We start from the raw sequence: 17,195 nt of genomic DNA, 5'->3' as shown, positions 1-17,195 counted from the left end.
CTAGTATATACGTTCTTGTAGATACTACTGAACATGCTGCAGGGATCTTGAACTGTGATCTAGAAAATATACACCGTTGGTCTTGTCAGTGCCTAGTAAAAATTAATCCACAAGAAACTGAATCAATGATTGTCTCACATAAGTTAGTAAAGCCATTACACCCACCTTTGATGATGAATGGCCAGGACCTTTAGGAAGTTGAATGCCATAAACATCTTGGTATCATTTTTTTTTTTTCAAATAATGGTTCTTGGGATGACTACATTGATTACATAGTAAAAAAGGCTTATAGTAGGATTAATATTTTACTAAAGATGCTTTTCATTCTAGATAGAATCACCTTAGAGAAAATGTATTTTTCTTTTATTCGGCCAATTTTAGAATATGGTGATGTTATTTGGGACCATTCGAAAATGTCCTTAGTTAACAAGCCAGTAAATGTTCAGATAGAAGCTATACGAATTGTGACGGGATGGACCAAATTAACTTCTTTCAATAAATTTTATGAGGAAACGGGATAGGAAAAACTTTCGGACAGAATGGAAAACATAGACTCATATTATTATATAAGATTATCAACAAGGAAACTCCAGAGTATTTGCAATCGTTAATTCCAAACTAGGTCGATTCCTTGCTTGGACATTATACTAGACAATCACAAAATATTTTAGAAATTTGCACGAGAACTAACTTCCACTCTGAATACTTTCTGCCAGCAACAGTTAAACTGTGGAAGAAACTTCCTCAGAATATCAGGAGTTCTAGCTCCACTAACATTTTCAGAAATAAGATTCAGGAACATTTGATAAAATGCCCGAATCTTTACTTTATTGGTACACGACTAGGGCAAATATTACATGCCAGACTGTGCATGAACAGTGCTTCACTCAACGAACTTCTGTTCAGTCGTAACCTTGTTAATTCCCCTAATTACACCTGTGGTCATGTCGAATCAACTTCCCATTTTTGCGCTGTTGTCCCAAATATACTTTATTACGAAGTGAAATCATATTTTCTATGGCACTTGATGTACCTATTTCTGTAAATGTGTTGTTGTATGGCTCAAATTTTCTAAATGCTGAACAAAATGTAGAAGTTTTTCCTTAAAGTTCAGGAGTTTCTTATCAAAAATAAAAGGTTTATAAACTTTTATAAACTTCCATGTACAGCATCTCTTCACTGATTTTGTAATTCCATTTTTGTTTTTCTATTCGTTTGTCTTATTTACTAGTAAGTTAAGAAAATCACTCCACACGCATCTTATTTATCAGAATATTTTTGCAAGTTTACTCTTAAGGACATGGAACTTTGTATAAGCTATCTGGCTTCTTTCTAATTACCATGAGTTGTATGTAAATGTGTATATTGTATTCGCTTGTGTTTATATACATATGTTTAAACTAATAGAATATATAGAATTTTTATAACTCATTTGTTCAAATGTTCCGGCATGTACAACTCAATACTTTTTAATTATGTTATTTTATGTATCAAAGACTCCCAGATCTGAACATTCTTACGTATAAATGAACAGAAGTATTTTCCACTGGAAGGAACTCAAGTAAGATCAATTTAAAAAAAAAAAAACAGTTTGAATGTTCATTATATTTTCATTGAAGTCAGTCGAAAAAAATCTTACTTTAACAAAATGAAGAAAATTACAGAATATTAACCACAAAAAAAAAAAAAAAAACGTCATTGACAATACATTATCATCAATATATTACTTTTTACAAAAGCACCTTTTCAAACATTGAAAGTTTCGGTTTTTCTACTTATATGATATACGAAAAACACATCCTCAAGAAGCTGGTGATAGTTGATAAGGTGCTTTGAGTTTCAGGGTAGTGAAATGCGTCTAGTGTAACGGAGATCAAAAATGGAAGATTAGGTGAGGGTCGTTAACTTTGGCAAGTGACTCATCTAGGAGAGGAAACTCTGATGTAAAACCTGGATAGAGTGGCTTCATTAGCTGTGGCATGCAACCATTTTAGAGGACGGAAAACTTAAAGACAAATCCCTTGTCCATTAAGATAAGGTTTAAGATGATAACATTTTATTTTTGCGCATTATCTAGTTCTATTTCCAGTTCATTAGATCTTGACATCAAACAGATTTTATACATCGCATCTTCATAACTTCAACATCTTCATCTTTCATTTTTCTGTTTTCCATGTCTATTTTTTCTCCCTGGATTACATTTTATGAGCAACTACGTGTGTGTAAAAGTTAGTTTATCTTTAGATAGCTTAAAATAGGATGTTGTGCTATGTCCATTACAATCATTTCTGCCAATGTCTTAAAAAATCGTACCGGTCGCGTTTTTTCTAAAGTTATTTCGTTTCGTCTGCTCTTAAGTTTAATTTCGTTTCTATTTTTTTTTTGCGTTTTACACTTTTTAAACACCCCGGAAGTTAAGTATCAGGAAGTTGACAATGGAGGTGAATTTGATGCTGAACCACTAGAATATATTTCAAAATTGGGAAGCAATAAGACCTAATAATGTCTCGGGGAATGATGCCAAGCCAGCAAAAACTGGCTGAAAAGCTCACAATTATGAATGATCGTGGTAGAGGAATGTTGACTCGTATTTACAACATCAAAAAGGTTGGTTTAGGGTGTGATTTTGTAAAGACGAAGTCTCAAACAGTTAGTTCAATGTATTATTATACGAAAAAGTTAGATTATTAATTTGAGTACACAAATCGTAAATTTATCAACTTGACGTGGGGTCAATGAATGCATAAATATATGCAATTACCTTTTTTACTTTCTAAGTTCTAACACTGACACTGTTAATAAATTATAAACTCATATAAAGATAATTACACTTTTATTTAGGAAAAAATACAGAACAAAGTATTTATGATCGAAAACTGGTCTGGGGAGTCCAGATGAATTTGGAAAAAAATGTTTTTAGAATCTGCATGGTTCTGTTCTATGACATGATGAGCAGCAATTATACATGTTGTATGAGAGAACAGTGCTGCATTGAGTAACAGGCATCAAGAAGGTTGAATGAATACCACCCACTTTGTCCAATTACTGTACTAAACATGTATTTTATTGTTGTACATGTTAATTCCCGTTGTGTGTAATCATAAAATATCAATAGCATATTTAATAAGGAATTGTAGATTGGTTGTTATGGTCCAAAATGTCTGGGTCGAATTGTCCAGTGTCAATTACATAATCTTCGTAAACATTCGAGTGCCATGTTTTGACCATCCCTATCTTAGAAAAAAACTCAGATTTGATTTGTATTTAATCATCAAAGATAGTTTATGTTTCCTAGACTGATGTGGTCCTCAATCACATTTACCTAGTACACGAAAATGAATCTGCCATCATACTGTTTTTGAGCACCTGATTTTACATGTCAAACCGGATATCGATGCTTTTTCTGCCTTAAGTATGCAGGACCCAGTTGATAATACAGCCATTTACGCTCCCAAAGAAAGTTATTCATTTTGTACATTATGATTAGAAATTCACCTGTACAGATATACATTTAACATTGAATTTAATAAAAATCAATCAATAATTTTTAAGTAAATTTGCAAAAATTAAAGACAAGTAAGGCGAGGTTTGGAAAAACTAAAAATATTGCATTGTCTAGGAAAGTAGTATCTACGTTGTAACCAAAATCATCTCCATTTATACATGCACATACAATGGTACCTGAGGAAACAGAATATTAGAAGTTAAAAGTGTAATACCAATGTGCTAGTCATTGCTTGAACAATAACTGTATGCATGAATAAATATTAATGAGTTGATGGGGCGCAGTATGCAGGAAATGAATTGACATTACATGTACCAAATGTACATGTGCTGTACATTATATACAAAATGTAGCATAATTAATACATGTATTGTTATTAGCATGATTAGCAAGAAAATATATACAACCAAGGTGGCTTTAGAAGACTCAAGATTTTAAACTTCAGCCATTAATCCATGTACATGTAGGTAGAAGTACATGAACATACTTTTTCTAACTATGTATATAATGAGAATGGAAATCACTAATATGTCAAGGAGACAACAACCCCACTAGGATGAAAAATGTTAGCATGCATTACCTGATTAGAGACTTCAAAAGTTATCTTCCTATTTTTTTTTATTGAAAATCCAACTTTTAGTGTTAATTAGTTGTCCATATATGTACACTACTGTCAAAGCAAATTTTAATTTCTTCACTCTCCACAGTGGAGTCACCATTTAAAAAATTGTTTGTAGTTTGCCATGTTTACTACTCCTGTCTTTATACCAAGGTATATTGGATGTTTCTAGCAGTTTAATAACATTTCTCAGTTTTGAATTGAAAAAAAATGTTGAAAAGTAGAGAAATGGAACAAATTTATCCTAGTTTTTACTTCTAAGGAGTCACAGTGGAGGACATGAGTGACTCCACTATGAAGAGTCAGAGTGGAAAAATTATAATTTTGGTTGACAGTACGTCTAACCTAAATACATATTGTTTGGACCACACAAATCAAACTGTCATCATTATATATGCATAAAATTCTTTATTACTCAATTATATACAATGTAAATGTCAATTAGTTAAACATCAACTGTAGGATTGGATGTTTCTAGCAGTTTAATAACGTTTCTCAGTTATGGACAGAAAAAAAATATTGAAAAGTAGAGAATGGAGCAATTTTATCCTAGTTTTTACTTCTAAGGAGTCGCAGTGGAGGATGATGTGCTAACAACTTATAACTGTAGATAACAAAATAAATCTCATAAATCATAGTGTCGGTAATAAATTTGCTTAAATCAATCAAGATATAAACACAAATATCTTCAATCTTAGTTACCAGTAAAATTCGTTACAAAGTTTGTTTAAGGGATAATGGCAGAGGATTATAATAAATAAATATATTAAATTACATCTTGGCTAAACTCTTATATTCAAATTAGCACACAATAAATGCTTAACTTACATGTACATTGGAAGGTAAAGAAGAATCATACCAAATTATAATTTCTCTGACATACTTGTAAATGATATGTGTCTGAAACAAAAAAATCAAAGGAGCTCATTCCATGCAACTAAAACAACAGAATGCAGACAATGTCATATCATGGAAAAAAAAACAACAAAGGAAGATACTGACATTTGCACTGTAATAATACAACATAAATTGTCTAATTATGACAATGTGTAATGATTCCTTATTCCTGTCACCCAAGGCAGTTGCAGTTTTAGTGTGTTGAAGTTATATACTGTACAACAATGTACATTGTATTATGTTTCTCTTTCCCTTTTGTAGGTAGAAAACTTGAATTTCTGAAAGGTTTGTTAAGTACAGGAAGCAGACTTTAATTGTTGGCAAGTTAAATTTCATAACAGTGGAAACCTAATTTTTTTTAAAATCCTAGAACACTGTCATATAGGACATTTTTTTTATGTGAAAGGTATGTTACACAAACAGGAAGTTTTAAAATTGCCCCTTCCTGTTTTGGATTTCAGTTGTACCCTGGTTCATTTGTTGTTTTTCACTATATCCGTTCTTTTTCCACCAGTAGTAATATCAGGAAAAAATGGCGAAAAGGGTGTTTTTTATGTGTAATTACATGTATATTGTCTCAAAATGTCTGTACATGTAACTTAGAAGTTGCAGTAGAAATTGGAATTGTTGTCTCTACTGGTAATTAATTTGGATGAGACACTGGTTTAGTGGGCAGTGTTTTCCTCAGGCCATTTTAGCGCTGTATTGTGCAGTGATATGATTTTTTTAGCACTGTGCTGAAATTTATTAATTTTAGTTAGAATGCACAATGGGCAATGTGCTATAATTTTGGAGGAAGGCAAAATGAGCTGTGCTTTGCCAGTAATCACTGTGCTATTAAAAAATCATGGGGAGTAAACTGTTGGGTAATCAAAAACACAAAAATCATGGGGAGTAAACTGTTGGGTAATCAAAAACACAAAAAAATCATGGGGAGTAAACTGTTGGGTAATCAAAAACACAAAAAATCATGGGGAGTAAACTGTTGGGTAATCAACATGCAATACTGTAAAGCAAAGTATTATTCTGGATTAAATGGATTTTAGAAGAAAAAACAAAAATATTTCATAAGATTTACTTCTATTAAGGGGGTCAGTGAGTTTCCCTTCTGTTATCCAACTGTTACCTTACATCTTAGCCATGCTGATACATGTATGACTAATTCCCTTAGTGAGGGTTAGTTTTACAAATTATTTTTTAGTCCTTTTTTTAGATCACCTGGCCGAAGGCCATGTGAGCTATTGCCATCACTTGGGGTCCATTATCGTCGTTAACAATTTTTCAAAACTCCATCTCTGACACCACTTGACCAATTGGAACCAAACTTGGTATGAATGTTCCTTGGGGTATCCTGCATAGAGCTGATTTCAGGATTTTTGATCCATCAAAAAACATGGCCGTCGTTACTAAAAATAGAACATAGGGGTCAGACAGTAGTTTTTCACATATTTCTCCAAAACTGTTAGGTTTAGCCAAATTCTGACAGAGGTAAAAGTGTTCAGCATGATGTGATCTATCTGTGGTCAAATTTCATTTTGATATGTTAAGCCAAGTTGGAGTTGTTGCCCTTTTCGATGTTTTTTTGCTATTTTGAATGCTATTTCTTTAAAAAATCATCTTCTCTGACACCACCTGACAAATTCGAACCAAACTTGGTATGAATGTTCCTTGGGGTATCGTGCATAGAACTGAGGTTGGGATTTTAGATCCGTCGAAAAACATGGCCGCTGTTTTTAAAAATAGAACATAGGGATCAGACAGTAGTTTTTCGCATATATCTCCAAAACTGTTAGGTTTAGCCAAATTCTGACATGAGGTAAAAGTGTTCAGCATGATGAGATCTATCTGTGGTCAAATTTTCATTTTGATATGTGAAGGTCTCACTAACCACTTCCGGGTCAAATGGCCACCGCCAGTACCAAAAACACACTGAACCTAGACATATGCATTGTAAGTGCATTATTTGTGTGTATTGTGATTAAAAGTAGTCAAAATAAAGCTGGGAATGTGTACTTTAAAATCATATATGTAATTGACTACAAAAGTGTATGAATATTGTTTACATGTGTGAGTAATTTGCCTCCATGCTGTCAGCAGAAAAGGTAAAAATGTGGATTTTCAGTATTATTTATTCAAGTAAATTTTGTGAAGAATTTCTACTATCATCGTACCATTAGCATAATGATTTTGAAAGCCTTATTTTCCCAGCTTTGCAATGGTATGCAACTTTAAGATGTCATTTGTCCTGGTGAAACTTACATATTTAACATGTAAAGTAATGGAAACGTTAGAAGTGGTTGGTGAGACCTAAGCCATATTGGAGTTAATGCCCTTTTTCGAAATTTTTTTGCTATTTTGAATGTTATTCCTTTCAAAACATTTTCTCTGACACTAATCGACCAATTTGAACCAAACTTGGTATGAATGTTCCTTGGGGTATCATGCATAGAACTGTAGTGGGGATTTCTGATCCGTCAAAAACATGACTGCTGTTACTAAAAATAGTCAGACAGTAATTTTTCACAAGTATCTCCATAATTGTTAGGTTTAGCAAAATTATTTCTATAGGTGAAATGACCCTTATTATAAGGCCTTCAAAAGTCATCAGGGATCAGAGTTGTCAGGTGACTCCTTTAAGACTTATTGCCCTTGAAAGATGACAGTTTTTTTTTACAGTTTTCAGCCAATATCTTTAAAACTATAGCAGATAGAGACTTTCTATCACTGAAATGATCCTTATGACAGTCCTACCAAAGTCTTCTTGAGTCCAAATTGTTGGACAACTCCTTGTTAAATTTATTGCCTTGAAAGACAAACTTTAACAAGGTGAGCAATTCATGCTCCTGGGAGCCTCTTGTTTAAATTCTAAAATACAATTAACATATTAGTGAAGCTTGAATAAAAAAAAATAGTTGGGGCATGAAATGTATTAGTTATTTTTTGTCTGGTAAGTAAAAAAGAGAAGTGTAATTATCAGGTCCATGGTTCACATATCTTTTTGCTAAATTTGAGTTTTAAGTTCATAGGTAGGTATTTAGGTATTAGGTATTTAGGTAAAACATTTACATTGATCATAAAAAGTAAGGAAGGCATATTTTATTTTGTCCAGGCATTTCAAAAACATAAAGATGTAAGAAAAATGTTTGATTGGGTGAAGCATTTTGGAGTATTTTGACTTGAATGCATTGGAATGCTGTCCAAATAGTTTTGTTATCTTGTTAGAAATTATGTGCTTTTGTGGTGTCTTGCCTTTGTTAGGTAAATTCAGTGATTATGTCACAAGTTTACACCTGCTGTTATCTTAATCATAATGTAGCAGGATACATCAATCTAATTAAAAGCCGATATCGCAGCTCCTGGTTTTTGCGGCCGAAAACCAGGAGCTGAGAGATCGGTTTTTAAGTAGATTGCAGGGTACATGTACATGTAATTGAATTTCATTACTTTTACATAATGGTATTATCCCAAGCTACATTATCCTTCGATATAACAGAATGTTCCTAAGGCCAAAATTATAATTGTTATTAATTATTATTATTGTTTTCCCTTACACTACTACTTATGTAAATTGGCCCAACTCAAATAATTTTAATTGCCATTCTCAGACAGAATTAAAAAAATTCCAATCAACAGTTTTCACTTCTTTTATCATGTTTTTTTACAGAATCATGTAAACTTAAGGAAAAAAAATATTATCCCTTTCTACCTTCCCAAGGTCAGGAGCTAGGGGCAGGGAAGCAGAAACGACCATTATTTTAAGTGATCTTTCTGTCATTCTGTATGGTCACTGTTCAGGGGTTCATTACATTTAACTTTTTATATGGGTCTGCACCATTATTGTTGTTAAAGAAGTTCTCTTAAAATATTCCAAGGTCCATTGATGTAATTTCAGAGATTTTGTTGCAGTTTCATTTCAAATTTGAGATGAAAAAAATATTTCTCTGGTTAAAAGCACTGTAAAAAAACAAATGTGTACATGAACATTACTATTCTGAGTCCATATGTACGTGTACTATAAATATATTGTGTAAGTACAAATTTGGACTTTGCATTTAAAGGTCAAAGAAATCTCTAAAATACCAATATTATGATTATGATGAAAATGAAATCCTGAGGACTTTATTTTATTGTAGCAAGTCCTTATTTCACTTATTGAATTTTAAGTTAAAACAGTCTGTATGAAAAAATTTCTCAGCTCCTAGCAAAACTGTTTACTTAGAATCCTTCATAGAACTAATGGCTAAAGTGACAAACTGCACTGGTTATATAAAACGGCCTTGAGCTGGTCTGATATCGTTGGCATCTGTGTACATGAGCTGATATTCATTGAATTCTGAGCATGCATGGCACAAGCCTTTGGTCATGCTTCATTGCTTACTGATTATGTTGTTGATTTTACTAACAGTAATTTGTTTTTCATCTCATGACCTTACAGATGTCTGTAAGTAAATGACGTTGTTAGCATGTGACTTGTTGTCAGATTTTATAATACATGTAGTTCTAGTAGATTAGACATTATAACCAACATACATGTGTTGTAAAGCTTTATATTTTTTAATTAATTTATTGTATTTAAAAAAAAAGAAGAAAAAATGTATAACCTGTTTGTATTTTTTGTTTTTTCTTGTTTTTTTTGTTTTGTTTTTAAATCTAAGGCATATTTAGTGGGATGCATAAAGATCAAGTTTATATTAGCCCAATCTCGAAATGAATAAAAAATGCACATGTTCGAGAAAAAGTGGATGCAATATGCTATGGAGATAGTACTGTACACATGCCCCTTCCACATTGTAAGAACACATGCTATCTTTTCAAATCTCCATCCCCCATGAGACTAGCTCTGAACACATCATTCCTCATGTGACCAGTACTAAATATATCTCCCCATGAGAGTATCAATTCTGAAGAAACAACCCCAGTGTGACCAGCTCTAAACAAATCTTTCCCAAGTGTGATTTTAAAGAGTGAGCATTTGCATGTTCCATCAATTTATGAATGATAATAATACAAGTGCATTGTCTCCCTTTGTAAATTTATAAGAACTTACATTTACATTTTGTTGCATTTTTTTACTTTTATGATTTGTTTTTAGTAGTAAGACATGTACTTGATGTATAAATAGAAATGTTATATAATTTACACTTACTTACAACTACGATATCTAATTTGATAAGTACTTATTGTTAGCTATATTTGAGTAGAACTAGTTAGTAAAATGATATATAGTGCAAACTGTCATAGGTTTAGATTTAAATATGTGTAGATTAGATTACTATCATAGGAAGTTTCATGTTGTTAGTTTATATACTGATATTTGTGTATGCTGTCTTGATGTCTGGACTGAAACATGGTTTTGACAAGTCAGATCATTTACACTTTAATAATTTTCTACTTTTAGATGCTTGGTAATCCAGAAAACAAACCATCTTTTTTATCAGACAAAAGTTTAGATGCTACATTCAAATATTTATCAAAGAAATTCCAGAACATTGACTCCAAATCTTCTACAGTGAGTAATTGGTTGAATTCAATAGTTATGTAAATCAAGAGGATTTTTTTCTGTTTCAAACTTATTCACAATTGTCTATCCATGTGTTTGTATTTAAATTGGTGAACTTTGAACATTTACACAAGTATATACAAATGACATTCGAATATTAAAAAAAACCTTGCCACACTAATCTAGGCACCGAATTTTTAACAATAGTACATGTATTTCTACCAATATAGTCCTGTGCCTGCACTGCTACGTTCTTATTCAATGTGATATTAAGAATATCTTTACTGATTGTCTGTATTTTTTACTATAACATTCTATGGATTGTGGGTCTCTTCATAATACTTACTGTATATTAAAAATCACAAAATTCTTTATTTTGTACTTCATGTTCATAAATTACAGCCAAAAATACAATTTGTCATTAGTATCATGAACAGGTCCAAATACACTAGGAACACTCTCTGCTAGGTCATTTAGCAAGTTGCTTCTTTTAAAAAAGTTTTTCACAATTTATTGCCGTGTACTTCTCATTAATTCATACATGTACTCAAATCAATGATTATACATGCATGTTGTAATGATCAGCAATGTTACACTGAAATATTTTTTTCACATACATGTATTACATGTTACAGTAACACAAACCACCCTGAATTTAACAACACTTGAAAATGTTGATTACAAGAAGAATTAACTAATAAATCACGGAAACTCCATTTTATCATTGTTTTACCACAGGCTGGCCATTTATGTTGTTATTCAAACCCTCGCTATCGCTTGGGGTAAAACAATGCAACATAAATGGCCAGTCTTTTGTGAAACAATGATCAAATGGAGTTTCTTTGAAGCATGTCATATGAGAATCGCATGATATAAATGGTTTTAAAAGTATTTACACAAAACGTCATCTTTGTTGTTTCCGCTAGCTCTGATGTGTAGAAAATTAATATAACAAAGAATCGAGTTAATTACACCAAATCAATTCTTGTTGCCACATACACATCATAAATTAGTTTAAAATACTCTTTACTATTCATGTCAATGATGTACTTACGATTTTGTGTATTCCAGTTGGCACCCATACAGCACATAAAGGCAGAAGTGGTCAAGTCTTTATCACTATATTACTATACATTTGTGGATATCATGGATTTCAAGGTATGACTTCAAACAAAATGGAATTAAAAAAGTATTTAAAAATAAATCATTGATGACTATGTGATTGAGAATGACAAAACAACTACACTGAGAAGTAACTTACCAACTAAAGATACCAACCATAGCTGTATCTGGGGGGCAGGGGTCCCGGGTCCCCTTAGGTCAGAGAAATCTAGTTGATTATATGAGAAATCACTAAGCCATGACATAGTCGGCCCTATCATAGGCCAGTCAGGGGGACCCGTCTTTTTAGAATCTCTGGATCTGCCTCTGCCATCTGTTTAAAGTGAAAGGAAGAATAACCACAGCATAATGTAAACTGATAATGATACATACTGTATAATGTTTGTTATTTCATGTTGATGTAAATTTATATTATTACGACCAACCAAAACTATTATATCTACCGGTTAAAAAAGACCTAGTACATTTACGAATTGTATAAATGATAAATTATATGATATTATTTCAGGACCATGTGACAGACCTATTGACTACAATTGATGCCTGTCAGGTTCACCTGGACATTGTGAGTTCCAAACTTACTTCATTTGTGGTTGTAATGTTTAGAAGGTTTAAAAAAAGAATACATACTTTTATTGGTTTGCAATTTTTGTAATACTTTGATCACACCATTTTTAGTTGGTCAGTCAGTAAAATGCTAGTTCAAAAAATGCCTTGTGAATATTTTTGGCAACACTGAACTTTTCATTTTATCAGCAAGCTTTGTTTACAAATTTTTTCTTGTTTTGAATCTAAACATTAACATACATATATATATTTCAGGCATTGAATTATGACCTTACCAAACAGTACCTTGACCTTATGGTGATCTATGTATCTATTATGATCTTGGTGTCAAAAGTTGATGATAGACGATTAGTGTTGTCACTGTTTAATGTAGCACATGAATATCTTAATGGCACTGGGTAGGTAGAGTATTCTGAGTAGCTATCATTGAAGCGACAAATTCTAATAAAATATACAATATTTTCAGGCATTAAGTGTCAGTGAGTAATATTGCTTACTTTTTACAAAAATAAATGGTAAAAAAAATTGTAATTTAAAATTGTAATTTAAAATTTAGTATTGTCAGATTTTTTTGGAGAAAGTTTTCAAAAATTGTAGAGATGAAAAATATACCTGAAACCACTTAGTTCAGTTTTTAAAGTAAATTTTAATTCTTGAGCCAATTTTTAAATACATACAAAATCATTGCAAATACCTCTGAACAACCAGTTTACCCAATATTTTGATTTTCAAATGCCCAACTTCTTTTCCAAACCGTACAACTAAGGCTTATTTGAATAAAAATGTAACAAAATATCATTTAATTGAAAATTCCTATGAATCAGGAATAGGTTGATGGTTTAATGTTATGATTTAAGCTTGATAGAGATATTTTGAATGTGAAGAAACCTAAATTTATCATTTGACTTTATTGATACTTGGTACATTTTCCTGTTATAATTTTCCAGGGATGCATCTTTTCCAAGACTAGGTCAAATGGTTATGGATTATGACCAGCCTATGAAGAAAATGTCAGAGGAGTTTGTACCACACTCAAGGGTATGTATTTGCATACTAAAGTGCTAAAATAAATTCTGTCAAAATTTTATTACATATGTCATAATTTCTTATGGAAGAGGGTAGTGCTAATTGTAAATTTGTTTGTGTCCCCACTTGTACTATTTTGTTGTATCTGTCACACAATTATCAGTGCAGCTTGTCCAAATTGTTGAACCAAATTTCATTAAAAAAAAAAAAACATGCTTTTTATCTCATTTTTGTTGAAAACCTAAAATTTTCTGAAATAAACTCCTGTGAGCCTCCTCTGAAGCTACTGAATAGTTTATAGATCTTTATGTGACCTTGAAATTTGACATCAAGGCTAAATTTAACTGTATGTACACAAAATGTTCTTTTATTGGGGAAAAATGTCTTTCCCATGATAATTGTTACCCTTTGCTTTGTGTGAGGTGTAATAATCATGGTGTCTGTTTGCCTGTCTGCGATGTTTTTGTTACAGTTTTGCTCTGTAACTATATATCACAACTACTTGATATTTTAATACAGGAGCTTTATGTAGGTATATCATGACTGAAGCAACATCAACTTCCTATTAGATCTCTGTTTATATTTTGACTATATGTTTATTTATGGCGAGGAGTGAGTGTGCATCCTTTAGTGAGCTTTGCTCACAGTCTTAATGTCGTTTTTTTATATTAGCTGTAGGTTATGTACTTAGTAGTTAATAGTTCTTCCCTGTTATGCTATTTGTACTAAGGAACATATAAACTGGTACAAACCCAGGCATTGTGGCCAAAAGAACTTTTCTATTTAGATTTTCATTGACTCATTGTTAAAAATCCTCTATTGTAAAGTTACCATTGCTGTATCCTTAGCATGTTATGTTGTCAATAGTATTGTAAGGAAACATAGAAGCTAAGACTAACAATATTGCACTTCATCACATTGGACATTGAATGTATTTTATTGGACATTTATTGTACTAGAATAGTTACAAATATGAAATGGAGTAATGTTTTATATACAATAAAACTTCAGATCAAAGGCATAAATTCTTTATAAATTGATTGTTTATCTGAGCTGTTGTAGGTCCTGATTCCAGCCATTATGTCCCTCCATGTGATCTACCCAAAGAGGAATCTTACCGCTGACATGATGAGGTCTACACAGATGTTAAGTTTACTGGCAGAACCTGCTAAAATCATGAACAGTCCAATCACTGACATGGTATGTTATTATATCAGTTTTCATCTAAGTGCTGGGAACTTTAATTGTGCATTTTTATAACTAATTAAGTAATTAAGTTATTCCCTGTTGGTCATTTGTATAATTAGATCTGTTGGTTTATTGCTGAAACAGACTGCAAGTGAACAATAACTCCTCTTACCAAAGCTTTTCCTACCTATTTGCTGAAAGCATTTTTCAAACTTAAATTTGATTTAAACATAATTTCTATAGCTTGCCAAAATTATTTTATACACTTTTCAACATTGACTTGTTCATATTACTAGTCTTCTTCTCCTTGTCATTCGCCATTACACTTGAATGCCAGTCTCCTCAACAGATCTGGCCATCTTCTGTAGGTCTTCCACAGGTCCATACAGTTTCTCTGTAATGGGGGTTGGTTTATCCCAAATCTTCTTTCTCTGTGCCTGGTGTAACTTGCACGTCTGCAGAAAGTGTTCTATATTCTGCTTTGCTTCTCCACAGGGACACATAGGTGATGGTATGACCTTCAAAACTCTGTACAGATGTTGGTTGAGTCTGTTGTGTCTTGTCCTGAGCCTGAAGATTGTAGTTTGCTCAAATCTTTTTAGTTGATGGTAGCTTTCTTGCTTCTGAGAGGTATTGTGTAGAGACTTGATGATGGTCTTCATCTCTGTGTAACAGACAGGATTTTCATCTTGCTGTTGTTGAGCGCCTTCCTTTGCTAGCTCATATGCTTTTTCATTTCCGTTGATTTCACAATGTGAAGGTATCCACTGTATGGCAGTTTTAAGGCTCTTGATGGAATAATTAGCTCTTTCAAGTTGTGGTAGTTTGTTGTTGGTCAGTGCTTGTATTACGGAGAGGGCATCTGTTAGGAATACTACTTGCATATTTTCTGTGTTTTCCTTGATGTAATTTGCCGCATGGATGAGTGCTTCTTCTTCAGCCTTGTAGTTGGAGCAAGGTAATCCTGTTGGTATTGCCATTGACTGTTGTTCTCCATTTGGGTATTCTATGTGGATACCGGCCCGTCCTTTTGTTGTCGCATTTGTGTGGCTGAACCGTCTGTAAACTCTTGCCCACAATTCTGATGGACACGCCTCTTCCAGCATGCTCATTGTTACGGTCTTTCTGACGATGTTTGATTGTTCATCTTTGTCACTGAGTAACGGAACTGTTTGGGTATTCTATGTGGATACCGGCCCGTCCTTTTGTTGTCGCATTTGTGTGGCTGAACCGTCTGTAAACTCTTGCCCACAATTCTGATGGACACGCTTCTTCCAGCATGCTCATTGTTACGGTCTTTCTGACGATGTTTGATTGTTCATCTTTGTCACTGAGTAACGGAACTGTTGTCTGAATGGTTACATTGTCCTCCTTCTCTGCACATAGATTGTCATTCATTTAAAAATCTATAGGTTTGACATGCTTAGGTAGATGTTCTTGGTGTTTTCTTTGCAATGCTCTTGTTTCTAGAGTGAAGCTGGATCTTTTGAGTCTCCCTGAGGATAGTTGTTTCAGTCTCTCATTCATTGGGTGGTTTGGTAAGCATTGATATTTGGTGGCCTGTATCATAGCTTTACATTCTCTTCTCTTACTTAATGGTAGTATGTTTGTAATTTCCTCCATGCTAACAATAGGTGTTGATTTCATGGCTCCTGTGATGATGCGGAGTGCCTGATTCTAGACTTTATCTAGAGTCTGATGGTGAGACTTAACTGCTGTCATCCAAGCACTAGAGCCATATTCTAGATGTGGGCATACATTTCCTTCATAGACAGATTTCTAAACTTTCTCATTAGCACCCCAGTTTGTACCAGCAAGTTTTTAATGATGTTTAGTTTTCGTCTGGCTTTGGCTTCTGCTGTCATTATATGCTGTTTCCATGTAAGTTTTTTTTATTGAAGGTTACACCAAGGTATGTTTGCTGATCTTCCATTGTGATATAGATGTCATCCATGGTCAGTTTGACAGTTTGGGTTTTAGGTGAGGGTGTAAAGAGGGTTGAGGTTGTTTTCTCTCTGTTGATGGTAACACACCACTCATTGGCCCATTTGACTACCATAGCTAATGCTGTTTGTATCCTGTACCTTGCAGTAGTTGCATACTCTTCAGAGCACCAGGGGACAAGATCATCTGCGTAGAGTGCTGATTGTACACCATTTGGTAGCTCTGGAACTAGGTCATTCAAATAGAGTATGAAGAGAGTTGGTGACAATACTCTTCCCTGTGGTACACTCTGTTTTAGAAGTATTTTTCGGCCATGTTTCCCATCTACAAGTACTCTTGCCCTTCTATTGTACCATTTGTACATTCTTCCACTTACTCCAAATCTAAGAATTAACACAAGAAGGCCATCTTTCCAAATTTTGTCCAATGCTCTCTGAAGATCTACAAAGACAGCTAGCGTTACTTTCTTTGATTGGAATGCATCCTCGACTACTTGAGATAGATGTGTTGCCCGATCTTCTGTGCTCTTGTACTGTCTAAAACCAGTTGTTCATGACCAAGAATGTTCTCTGATTCCAAATATGTCTGTAGGCACTTGTTGATTATACACTCCATTAATTTGTAGCAACTGCTTGTTAGGCTAATTGGGCGGTAGCTTGAGGCTATCGACTTGTTCTTTCCCCTCTTCTGTATTGGCATCATTATGGCTTCTTTCCAACATTCAGGGACTTGACCTTGTCTCCAGCTCAGGTTGAGAATCTCTAGCAAAGGAGTTAATGCTAAGGTGCCAAGGTGTTGAAGCATTTCATTGGTGATGTTATCTGGAC

At 33.3% G+C, this 17,195-nt stretch overlaps 1 protein-coding gene across 25 annotated transcripts in view; it reads left to right on the top strand.

Annotated features, from left to right (window-relative positions):
* Positions 1-2,392: 2,392 nt before the first annotated feature.
* LOC148609314 (nck-associated protein 1-like) overlaps positions 2,393-17,195 on the top strand; it is a 50,575-nt gene continuing 35,772 nt past the window's right edge. For 17 of the 25 annotated variants that reach the window (XM_088541489.1, XM_088541483.1, XM_088541477.1 and 14 more), the window contains exons 1-7: positions 2,397-2,607; positions 10,420-10,530; positions 11,593-11,679; positions 12,152-12,208; positions 12,466-12,608; positions 13,158-13,248; positions 14,299-14,436. In XM_088541489.1, coding sequence (XP_088397615.1) covers positions 2,503-2,607; positions 10,420-10,530; positions 11,593-11,679; positions 12,152-12,208; positions 12,466-12,608; positions 13,158-13,248; positions 14,299-14,436 — 732 coding nt within the window. In that variant the 5' untranslated portion in view covers positions 2,397-2,502. Of the gene's footprint in view, positions 2,608-10,419; positions 10,531-11,592; positions 11,680-12,151; positions 12,209-12,465; positions 12,609-13,157; positions 13,249-14,298; positions 14,437-17,195 lie in introns of all 25 variants that reach the window. The other 8 variants (XM_088541488.1, XM_088541486.1, XM_088541485.1 and 5 more) reach the window with 2 other exon arrangements.

The sequence above is a fragment of the Perna viridis genome, chromosome 8 (assembly GCF_037379345.1).
Source record: "Perna viridis isolate PV_CMFRI_1.1 ecotype Kerala chromosome 8, ASM3737934v1, whole genome shotgun sequence".
Lineage (NCBI taxonomy): Eukaryota > Metazoa > Mollusca > Bivalvia > Mytilida > Mytilidae > Perna > Perna viridis.
Note: the sequence above shows the minus strand (reverse complement) of the source record. Positions and strands in the feature narration are given on the sequence as shown.